Below are 12,660 nucleotides of genomic sequence, written 5' to 3'. Positions count from 1 at the left end.
GAGGCATCTGGGCAGCTGCTTCTGGAAACAGAATGCTACTGACCATGTAAGGCAATTCTTATATTCTTAGTGGCTCGATGGAGAAAACCCCAAGTGTGTAACTGGGCACAACACAATAAAACATTTCTAGTTGTGTGGGCTGCCTCAGGAATATGGATACTCTAGCATTCTATTAATCCGGCTGTCAGTCAAGTTTCCTAAGCAACATCAGCTAATTTAATGTTGACTTTATATAAAATTAGAATGGCATATGGCTGAGAAGGACATCACTGCAGGAGAGAATGCAATGGAAGAACAAAGATAGGTGATATACAAAGAACTATATTGATGCAAGATGACAGCAGTGACTTCACCAGAGCAGATTTTCCCTATGAAAGCCTTATTCACAAATCATTGTACAGCTAGGTGCAATAACCTTGTACTTTTAACTTTTAGGGAAGTCAGAGGTTAATCGATTTTATAGGATCTCATAATATATTATCATTCAAAGTACATGAATAACATGAATAGTTAATTCAGTAGTGATCTGCAAAATATGGCAGTACATGAGGAACCAGAAATGCTCTTCTTTAACAGCACTTCCCTGTTTCCTGTATTTTGGGCTTAACCTTACTTTTGGCTGCTTGCCAGAGTTTATTCCACTACAGTAGAATTTCACATTACTTCCAAGAAGGTCTACTGAATATAAACACTTAACTCTATTACCCAATCACATACAATTGAGCTTCTATGCAGAGAATAATCTTAAGCAGGTCTACTTAGTGAGGCCCATTTTATTCAATGCAACTTACTCCCAGGAACATGTTCACAGGATTGCACTGCCAGTCACCTATATGAACAGAAGTAGCTCTTGTGGTTTCTGGCTTAACAACTGTAAGCAAAGTGTGCTGAATTCTGTTTTTAGAATGCAAGACAGTTATTACCAGCAAAGGAACAGGTATAACTTCAAAATAGTCACATAGTAAGCAATGTTGCATGATCTCCAATGATTTGTTCTTGATTTCAATACTAATGTACAAGTTGCATTAGTATCATTCAACATTATAGCAGAGCTTCTCTCTTTTTCTTAGAACACTGTTCAATGGAAGCAGTAGCATTACAGTAAATGTATAAACCCGATATTTTTAACTTAAACCAAACGTGACAGTTTAGTGCTGAAAAGGTGATTCACATGCTACAATTACAGTACATTTTCAGACACCCTACATTTATTCAGCTAAAGCCTATTTTCCAGTGGAAGAATCACTCTAAAGAGCTAAATAGTTTTCCAGATCTATATTTATAAATGGTTAACAAAGGGTATATAGTCAGAAAAATGGTATTCACTGCTTATTTTTAAAACTACAAGTTTTAAAAGTGTAAGGCAAAGCACCAAAGCAAAGTGTAAGGCAAAGCCTTCTTATACTCATACTCATTTGTAAGAGTTTAAGATCAAATTTAAATACAAAGGTTTTCAGCATTCAATTATAGTACTCTATTATTTCAAATGCGCCTATAAAACAGCAGAGTAATATATACCATTTAATTACAGACATCTATTTTAACTATATTAAATGAACTGATATAATTATTCTCTTGATTTAGCAGTGTTTACAACTTGTATGTCAGTAGCTGAACAAAAGAGGGTGCGTGTAGGACACAACTCTAACAAATGTGGGAGTGTCATGGAAGAACACACAAAGGGTGTTATAGTTGGCTTCCATAGTCAACTATTGTTATAGCAAAAAAAAAGCTGTACAATCCACATCTGTGCCAATGGATCCCTATTAACACTATCCAACATACTTCCCCCATAAAGGTAGTGACTGAATTCTCTTTATTTTTGAATTAAAGTTGGATGATTAAATCATCAGTTTTAACCATTTTAAATAGTTACTACATCCATTGATTAATATTCTAGTCTTAGCAACAACAAATGAACTGTAGCAAATTGCAGGGAATTAATTTTATGTTTGAGTTTAAGCGACATGAAAAATTATTCAGCCAGCACTCTTAGTGTAACCCATTCATCAGTTTTCCATATGCTGACCTGTTTTAGCAGCATCTGGTACTTTATTACCAAGCTGAAACATAGCTATTGTACCATGTCAGAGGAGTTAAAGCCATCATTCTTACCATTTCATTTGTGCTCTTGTTTTCCAACTACAGTATTTTAATCAGCAATAATCAACAATAGCTTGCAGGCAGCTAGAACAGTACTTTGTATCCATAAAATGAATGAATCAAATATCAATAAAGCTATTAATTCTGAAAGTCAAGCTTTTACAATACTTATAGTGTAAACATTTTATAATACAGGACCATCTTAGCACCTTTAAACACTAGTCAGCAATGCATAGGCAGAAAAGTTATTAGAGCCAAGATAGTGGGCCTAATGGCTTGCTCTTATTTCTGCTTGGGAAGCATAATTATTCTTTTAGAGCAACATATGGCAAAATACTTACATCTGCCAGTACAGGATTAAACAGCACCATACCTCAAGGAAGTTAACATTATATTTTAAAATATAAACTATTATACTAAAGGTCATTCACTAACATGATTGAAATTAAGCTTTCGCTCACAATTGGTGTTATGTCCCTAATTTGTACTCAACATTTTGGAATTGTTCCCTTGTGGCATTCATTCAAGGGGCACGATGAGTACATAAACCAGAAAAGAATTACTAGCTCACTATAGTAAATGAAAAGCTAACATATGCAACAGTCTTCAGAAACATATACAGTAAATAAGAAAAACAAGCACTTTTCCCAACAGCAGCACTAATCTAAGAGTCCCCACACCCCACAACATCCAGGTAACAACTGAAAGTAGGATTCTTCCAGAAGTAATTAGAACAGAATGAATGTTGTCCTACAAGACAACCTTTAAACCAAATGGGATGCTTGATGACATAAATGCTGTACTGTTTCACTGGGAAATAAACACAGTTTAAAAGGGTAATAATTATAAACAACAGCTGAACATTCATTCAGAGAAGTAAGCAGCTATATCATACCGACTAAATAGAAAAGAGAGGTTTTTGCTCAGTTCTGGCAGCTGTCACTATCAAATGTTTTGTACACACTGAGATTGTAATTTTATTCTTATTTATTTTATTTAAACCCTGACTTTCTCTCCAGTGGGGGCTCAAGACAGCTTACATAGTTCTTCTCTTCTCCACTTTATCCTCACAACAACCCTGTGAGGTAGGTTAGTCTCAGCCAGTGTGACTGGTGCAAGGTCACTCAATGAGTATTCATGGCAGAGTGAGGATTTAAACCTGGCTCCCCAAATCCTAGTCCAGCACTCTAACCACTATACCAAATGGGATGACATCATATAAATATCTATACAAAAGGGATCCAAGACCTTTTTCCAGTTAGTACTACTTGGTTTGCTATTGCATACTGAATCCAAACCATAGACTGGGCAACATTTATTCTGTGGGGTGCTGATCAATTGATGTGGTGGAGTGACAGAAGCAACCTCTCAGTATTTTACCATTCACCCCACACATCCTTCTTATGACCATATGCAAGGATGGCAGTGATTATTAAAGAGTAATTATTTTTTGAATATCACCATTCAGGCCTAAATATTGATAACCTGTTATTTTCTCCCATGGTTAATACAAGAAGAAGCAGACAACATTCAACACCAAATTGTCTAATTTGTTTTTTTCATGAAAATATTAAGCAGCAACATAAAAACAAGATTTCTGCCATTTGCTGTTCCTGTTATTAGTGCAAGTTCATCAAGTCAATGATCCCACCATTAAAACGTCTGTAGTTTTTGTCTGTGCTACAAACTTTCATTAATTTTATTCATGTTTGGTCATTAGGGCTTACTTACCTCTAGAGAACTCTGGAATTAGAATTTGATAAGTATACCAAGAATTCTGTAAGTGATCCTGAAACCTCACCTTCAGAACTACAGTTCCTTGGACCTTTACAGATCTTAACCTGAAATCTATGCTACCAACTACCAATATGGCAACCCATATATTGCTAGAGGAAAATTATTATCCTTCACACTTAATGGAATGCAATAATAGAGCAGAATCAGCAAGACTGTAATGGCTCAAGAGAAGCCTGTCCCTGATAACACCCATCCCCCTTGGCTTTTAGGCTGCAGAGACTGACTGACAGATGAGTAAACTCTGCTCCTCCTTCTGCACAGAAGAACCAATGGGAAATGAGCACCTCTCCCTTTAAACAGAATGAAGCAGCAAAATTACGTTCGAAGGCATAGTCTAACCCTCTTGCTTGAACAGAAGGAAACAGCATTCTAAATGCCTGAGAGAGGTTTATAGCACACCACAGAATGGTGATCTATATTATAGATATGATTTATATTATTGACTGCACATATTTAATAAGCAATGGCAGTTTCTGCTTTGGGCTGTGTTTCTGTAAAACCAGAAAATACAGAGAATTTCACTGTACTTTGAAGATTATTCTAATTTATAAATTTAGAAGTGATCATTATAGCACCCAAATAAAAAATAGTGTTTATCTTCACAGATCATAATGATATAGGATACAAGGTAAAGTGCACCTGACAATTTATTCAACCAAGGAGGCATTTAACACCAGGACAAGTTCCACTCTACATTAAAATTTCAGAGCTTCTATTTTCCCAGTTTCAGTCATTGCAACTGATCTGCCCTGACATCTTAGATAACAAAACCAGTGAAGGACACTGCAGCTTTAAATATTTCAGGGCTTATGTAGCTAGTAAATAGGCTCCATTGCAATATGGCTGTGAAGGTCGTGTCCTATTGTATCTTTCCTCTAATAACGTACAAAACAGAAGTGTTTTTTCCACAAAATACCTTCTCTCCATTTCTTAATCTTGTTGCTGTCATTATAAATTTCCTTACTGAAAGACACTGATACTAAAGGCTTTCAACACACACCCAAAATGCCTCCTGAATGTATTCGAACCCACACCCTAAATACAGACTGTATTACGATTACACTTCAGCATTTTATTTGCATTCATGTGCCTGGTTTTGCAAACACAATCCTGTTCAACTTCATTTCTTTGCATTAGTAAGTACAGCCCTTTAAAGAAAAAAGGTTTAGCCCTTTAATGCGGAAAAGGTAATTAACTGGATTCCTCAAGTGTCCATGGTTTTAGTCAGCCATTTAGTTTAAGATTTTAAGCCATCTACTTTAATGGATCTACAATGTTGCTATATTATCAAACATTTTAGCAAATCTCTTCCAATCAAAATGTATAATACATAAAGCATACAAGCAGTGGAGAGGGATGTTAAGAGAGAAGCAGCAATTATTCCTTCAACACCAGATTTAAGGGGGAACAAGAATTAAGTCTGCAAACACCATTGGACACAACATATGTGATTAGATGTTTGCCAAGACCAACATGAACGATTTTAGGGAAGATGGGTAACTAATACAGGCAGGAACTGGAATGGCAGGGTGACATTTGGTTTTAGCTAGAACTGAATTACAACACAAATACTGAAGTACGTGCCCATCCCTCCCCTCAACCTTTTGCATTCAATAAAAAGACTTTACCTGAAAAGGCAACAGATTGTTGCCGTTATCTGTCCTGAAGGCGTTGTCTTCTACCCAGGATTTGGGAGTTAGGGGAGCAGCCCTTGGGAACTTCGGTGGAGCAATGACATTGCTGGAGAAGGGCTTTTTCAGAGGTGAAATGGGATTGAGTGGGGATGGTACCCCAACTCCAACCCCCACCCCCACCCCCACACCTACTGCCCTTCGAGGGTCCCTGCCAGCTTGCAGCCCACTCCAAGGATTCGAAGGTGTACTCCAGGCTGCATTTTGGTGGTTATTCCAACTGGAAGGGGAAGAGGTGGAGGCTGAAGAGGAGGAAGGTTTGCTGGTCATGATGGGCTGATGGCTATAAGCGGCATTTCTCTGGGCAAAAGGTGCCTGGTTAGGGCTAACCGGGGATCTCCTCTGCTGCTGCTGGGCTTGCTGCTGCTGTTGGTGCTGAGTCTGAGCTAGGCCGATCTGGGGGGAGAAAGTGCCTCCAAAAACAGGATTGACGTGGTGAGGGAAATTCTGGAAAAGCATTGTCCCATTAACTGGGGTAATCCCTTGGAAAAAGCTATCATCCACTGCATTTGTGGTTCCAGTGGACCAGGTGCTTCCGAAGGAGGGAGACAAGGAGGTGCCGGCTGTAGGTTCCTGCTGCTTAAGCCTGGCAAGATGGGGGACTCCATCTGCATCTTTTCCTTGCTATTTTGGGCAGGAGCTGATGAACCGATGCTAGTCACTGGGTTGCTGTCCTCCCGTTTGGGTGTCTCTGTGGTGATGGGTGTAGAAGGGGCTTCTGCTGCAGTTGGATCTTGCTGCCGCTGCTGCTGGGGCTGGGCTTTGCTTTTGTCCATCAGTAAATCATCCTGCATGGTTTGTGCAGCTGAAACGAGAGGGAAGGAAAAAAACCCCACAAAGACAGACTGTTAACATTCATACAGCTGCTTTCGCCTTCTGCTGCTCGCTAGAATTCTACTGCTAGTATAATACTGCCGCAAGTTGCAAGGCAAATACGTAATCCCCCCCCCCTCCCGAGTAAGCTGTTTGAATCAGTGTGATCGCTCCACGCCGCCTATTAAAATACATTTGAAGATGCTTCACCCTTTTTGATGCCTTGGTCCCCTTCAGTGTAAAAGAAAGATGTGCTTGTAGGGCAGAGATATACACCAATTTCGCCACGTCTCTTTCTTTTACACCGGAACTAAGAGCTCTCGCCCTTCAATGAGAAACTGATTCTGGTTCCTGTTTTTCCGGGCACCCTCCTCCTCCCCTGTTATTTGCATACGTCAATAAATACTGCTGCGTCCTTCAGCAAGGTTAAAAAGACAGCAGCCTTTAACTCTTCCCCACCCCCTTTCCTATGAATAGACTTTTAAAGGCGCCGGCTGCCTATTTTGCTTAATCAACAAACCGGTTCGGTCAAACAGTTGAAAACAGCTCAAAATGACGCTCTCAGAGCCTCAGTCATACGCTCTTCTTCTTAAGCCTCTCCTGTACTAATCACAATGTGCAGTCTTGCCTTAAGCTTTCCCCCTTTTGCCATTCTTTCACGAAAAGCAGCTGTTTCACGCAAACATTTTCCAGTTGTTTATTCCGTGCTCTTTCTAGAGTAATATACATGACATTTAATCATTCAAGAGGGAAAAAATACACTGGGTTAAAATACACCAGCGTCCTGAACCCCGCATAACACTGGCATAAGTATTCAGACACGAACATTTCCCTGTAGGCAACCTACAGAAGCTTTTTCCACACGTAGCCCATACGAGACTAATTAAAATGAAACTGGCAAGATAATCACGAGGTAGCAGACAAAAATAGGGCGAGATAAAAATACGATAATTCACTTGCTCCCAACCAGCAAGAAAGCTATCGGAGGAAGTCTAAGCATATATACAGTTAAATAGGCCAAACAAAAGGCAGTCGTCCCGATAAGACGCTAAACAGAGGCACAAATTAACCAGATTTATTTCAAAAAAGGCTTTTTCCCTAAATATTCAGAATCCAATACCAAATCTCCCTTACACACACAATGGTATGCTTTAAATCACTTTTCCCTGCTTTGCTAACAAAGTAACTAAGATGTTAAAACAGCAGCTGCTTTAAGAGTATTGAGGATTATGAAGATGGCAATTTCCTTTCTCCCATGTACTAAATTCAGAAACGTTCTTCATAAAAATAATATTGGAGTGGGTGTATGCCCTCTACAGCGTTGATTGATGGCAACAATATATCCCAGCAAGGAAGTTTGCTAGGTTATTTTCTAGATAGCTTCTCTGTGCACACGATCTTTAAAATGATGGATTTGGGAGAGTGCATATACAGACAGCACAACGCTAAATTCCTAATCCCAAAAGGAGCAAACTAGCGCATCTGTGGCACGCAGCTCTGCTGCTGCTGCTGCTGTGGCTGCTGGGGGTGGGGGGGGGAGGAGAAACCTTTGAAAGCTGTTTAAAGCAGCACTGCAGTAAACCATACTAGTACCGGCTTTGTGTAGTTTTCCATTAGATGCACTCCCAGCAAAGTCATCGCCACAGTGAGGACAGACCAAACAAATACAAAAGAGACATACAATAAGGAACAACCAAGTAAACTGCTGTCCTCCTTTTTAACAACCCATTTAGGTTTGGACACACCAATATCAACATTAAAACCATTCCTCCAGATTTATTAGGTAGCTGCAACCACTAACTCATCGGGCAATCGCTGTTGGTTTAGATACGTTTGTGAACTTCATTGTGAGACATTACATGTAAATGGTTTTCTGGGTCCCCCCCCCCCCTTTGCTTATACGTAAGATTTCACTACAAATCCCACCCCTCTTGTCAAGGTCAAACTCTACGGAGAAAAACTGAATGTTTGTTTGAAAATCTAGACAGCCATGTATCTGCTACCGGGCTAATATGCGGCGCCTCTTGATCCTCCCCACTCCGGTGTATGTATTTGTTCCAGTCTAAAGTAACATCCCCGCAACAATAATACTTAGTTTGCATGCAGTAACCCACGTAACCAAGGCAGAATTGCTAAGAACAGTTACCTTTTGAGTATTCTGTATTTAAAGATCAATAAAGGGAAGGGACAGTGTGTCTATTTCCTTCTTTCAGGTTTGGTAATATGACAAATAGAGATTGCTCTGGCAAGAGCACTTTGACAACTGTAAACTCAAGGCGCATGTACACCCACGGAATTGTGGGCAATGGAGTCTTTTCTTAAGTAGAGGCAGGCTGGGAAACCAGTGTTTAAAGCACAAGTACAGGCTAAACAAGAGGGAACGACTGTAGCTAGAGGTACATGCAGCTAAAAGCCATTCACTAGCTCTTCAGGAAAGGAAACGAGTCTAACAGGTAGCGTTGGAAGCAAGTGTTGTTATGGGTCTGCTTGATCTTAGTTTACCGATGGATTAAATCACTACAGGTTCTTAGTTTTCTAGCGATTTTACTCATGTAAATCAAACAGAGAATAGTCATGCAAAACAAGTGATTACAATGCCAGTCCTGAAGTACCGAATGGGGTTTCTTTCATTTAAAGGGGTGGGTGTACACACTCGATCTGCCTTGGAGAATCAGGCTCAAAGATCAATCTAACACCGAGCTGTGTCACCACACTGACCAACAATATGCCCCTGGGGAATTTTACAAGCAAAGCATATCTATCTCCTAGCGTTCACCTTCTAATATTAACAAAGATATTCGTTAGTTGCTGTGGATTTTCCGGGTTACGTGGCCATGGTCTTGGCATTGTAGAACCTGACGTTCCGCCAGTAGCTGTGACTTGCATCCTCAGAGGTATAACACAGAAAGATGGAGTACTCAACACAGAGGGTACTCCATCTTTCTGTGTTATACCTCTGAGGATGCCAGTCACAGCCACTGGCGGAACGTTAGGTTCTACAATGCCAAGACCACGGCCACACAACCCAGAAAATCTACAGCAACTAATGAACTCCAGCTGTGAAAGCCTTCGACAACATAAAGATATTCGTCTCAGCATGTAAGTCTGCCTTTTAAAAATCTGTCTTGGTTTTACAACAATTATTTAGACCTCTTTTCTACTTAACCAAGTCCAGATTTGTGGAGTGACAAAAATGGAGGCAGTTCAGATAGGCAATGGCAAGCTGAAAAATGTATAGACAACACAGGGAGTTTCTACATGCATGGTGGTATGCAGAACCCCATGACTTCATAAACTGACCAAAAGAAAAAGAAGCAAACCTCAAAACATAGCTGCATTAGGGCCTCAATATGCTGCACCTTGAGGGCAACTGGGTGTCAGTTAAAGGGGGGGGGAGCAGGAGGAGAAATGAGCTTGCTCATGCCCCTGAGAGCTTAGAGAATCCAAGAGGGGAAAACTTTGGAAGGTGGGGTGGGATTTTCAAATTGCTCCCCTTCCTGTGATTCCTTTTAGCTCATTTTAGTCTTGTTCTTAGGAGACATGTTCCAGATATATTTGGTCAGAGTATGTTAGTGTTAGCATGATTTTCAAAATGCCACACGAAGGTCAAAGTTCCTTTTCTGCCCCCTACAGACTCCACTTCTACCACCCACAGACCAAATGTTATTAACTCAGTATGAGTAACCAATCTTTACTACAAATCACTTTAATTAGCTGTCTCCCTATATTATGATCAATAATGACATTGAATGGTTTTCATAAACCAAGTTATATGGACCTCTGTACATTTCCCCATATTAAATTAGTTATATAAAGAAGGGGATGAAAAGGTAAAGTCTTTTACAAAATTACTGAAGGGACCAATGAGCACTGTCCTTGGGGATGACAAGGCCCTGAGAATTTTATGCTTAAGTAACACAAAGTGCACCGTTCTTATTAAAAATATGCAAGGAGTTATTATGTAAACAACAAAGTTAGGGTTTCGCTATCACAGATCTCCATCATGAGTTCTGGTAACACTCCAATAGCTTAACCTACATGTGTTTATTCAGATACAAGCCCCCTTGAGTTCAGTAGGGCTTTCTTTCAAGTAAACATACATAGGACAGTAGCCTATTTCCCCAGAGGATGTAAGGCCAGAGATTGGGCTATAAGAAAAGAAAATGTAAATGATGCATAAATTAGCAGTAATTAAAATACCAACATAAAGTCAACCAAAAGGAAATATGTTTAACCATATAATTATGATAAACAAGATTTCTTAGTAATACATAAAAAGGACACAAGTATCTAGGTCAGTATATACTAGGCATGAGGAAGTGTTCACAGGTAAGTGAGGCACATCCCAAATACCAAATGAATAGTCTGCATGTATTTCTAATCACGGAGATGGTGTGATATAAAATGGGAATGTGTGAAGTATTTACCATACACATTATTAAAAACTTAACTGGCTGATTAAAGCAATAGAGTGTGATGGTTTTGTAATACAGAGTACAGTTGTGTATTTAGGACCTAAAATATTATTTTTGAAACACGGAGCTTGTAATTTCTGAAAATGTTAGTATTTTTTGAAAAGGAGATGAAATAACTACAACTGTTCGTACTTTTTCCTCCCCTGATCCTTTCATCCATCCTCCTCCCCTTCCTGACACAACAAACAAGACCTCATTTCTCCTGCTGCAGATAGACAGGCTGGGCCAGGCAGCAAGACTAGCAAAGAGCTCATTGCCTCAACACTCTCACGTTACACAGAGTACCTAAGGAGGTACGAGGGAATGTGAGAAAATTCTCAGTTTGCATGCTCCACCTCCTTCAGGTTAAAGTGACTGACTGATTATGCCTTGCCCAAGGTAAAGGTAAAGGTTTCCCTTGCTTGAAAGCCAGTCGAACCCGACTCTAGGGTTGTGGTGCTCATCTCCATTTCCAAGCCAAAGAGCCAGCGCTGTACAAAGACATTTCCGTGGTCATGTGGCCGATGTGACTAAAAGCCGAGGCACACGGAACGCTGTTACCTTCCCACCGAAGCACTACCTATTTGTCTACTTGCAATTTCTTGCTTTCAAACTGCTAAATCCTGGGGTTGGCACTTGCAGAAAGAGGACAACTAAAAGACTTGCGAGGAACAATGAGGATCAGCCATGGCTACCTTCAGAGGTCATTTCGGGGGGGATCGCGGGGGATCACAGTTCCCCCGGGTGAGGTACGGGGGCGGGGCACATGATGAAGCCACGCCCCCTGCTTCCGGCCGCCCCGCTTCTGGCCCTCATTCAGCCAGGAGGAGGCAGGAGAAGAGGGAGGGTAAGTTGCTTCCTCCTTGCCTCTCCCCACCCCTGTCTGCCTGGGGCCAGGGAGGGCTTTTGCGGGGCTTCCTTGCACTCCCACCGGCCTTGCAGGTCCACCGCCGGGCCCCTCATGGGGCTCAGCAGTGGAGCTGCAAGGCCGGCGCTGGCGGCCAGGACCATTGGGGGCGGGGTGTGTGGCCTTATGACACACTTCCGTGATGTCAGGGGGTGTGGCCTTATGACACACTTCCGGTGATGTCAGGGGGTGTGGCATATGCTAATGAGTTATGCTAATGAGTTCCCCTAGCTCTTTTTCTATGAAATGACCCCTGGCTACCTTCCTTTTTACTTAGCTGACAGTGATATTAAAGTTCTACCTGAAATCTCTGTGTTGCAGTGTGGCATCCCTGAATATTAACATACAGATGACACAGTTAATGAGAAAACAAATGAAACAAACAAGCAAGCTTTGAATACTGCAAATCGCCACATATATTAGAATCAATAGCATTATATTACAGCATGTTTTTACCACTCATGTGGTTCCCAGAACTATTACAAAGAAATTAATTCTGCAAGAGTTCTAATACTTGTCAGTTCAGTAAAAGCACTATACAAACTTATAACTGCTAGTGCTTTTGCTGTTACATGGTGCTGTATCGGCAGTTTCCCAGTACTTTTAATGTCAATGGAAATACCGGTATAAGTTATTTCACAAAAACGGGTGGGATAGCTATTGCTCATCAATGATAAATAGTTGAAGGTTCGATCTCTATAATGTCATTGTAAACACTTTTTCATATATAGAAGATGGGTGCTCCACTTTTTTTGTTGAGTTCACTGGCTAAATATGCTGCCTTAATGGGCACTAAAAGCCAAAAGATGCTTACTTATATTAGCACCGATAGTCACTACTAAGTAATGGGCAAACCTCTCTTGCTTGAGTGGGGCTCAGAGTGAAGTAGTCGACT

The 12,660-nt window shown here is 40.6% G+C and overlaps 1 protein-coding gene across 1 annotated transcript in view; it reads right to left on the bottom strand.

The window, feature by feature from the left end:
• The window catches only part of LOC107110245 (cytoplasmic polyadenylation element-binding protein 3-like), a 97,203-nt gene that overhangs the window by 83,349 nt on the left and 1,194 nt on the right, over positions 1–12,660 (bottom strand). Inside the window, 2 exon segments of the mRNA XM_015410996.1 lie at positions 5,529–6,169; positions 6,172–6,396. Coding sequence (XP_015266482.1) covers positions 5,529–6,169; positions 6,172–6,385 — 855 coding nt within the window. The 5' untranslated portion in view covers positions 6,386–6,396.

The sequence above is a fragment of the Gekko japonicus genome, unplaced genomic scaffold, assembly GCF_001447785.1.
Source record: "Gekko japonicus isolate JY-2015 unplaced genomic scaffold, Gekko_japonicus_V1.1 scaffold335, whole genome shotgun sequence".
NCBI classification, from domain to species: Eukaryota; Metazoa; Chordata; class Lepidosauria; order Squamata; family Gekkonidae; genus Gekko; species Gekko japonicus.
Note: the sequence above shows the minus strand (reverse complement) of the source record. Positions and strands in the feature narration are given on the sequence as shown.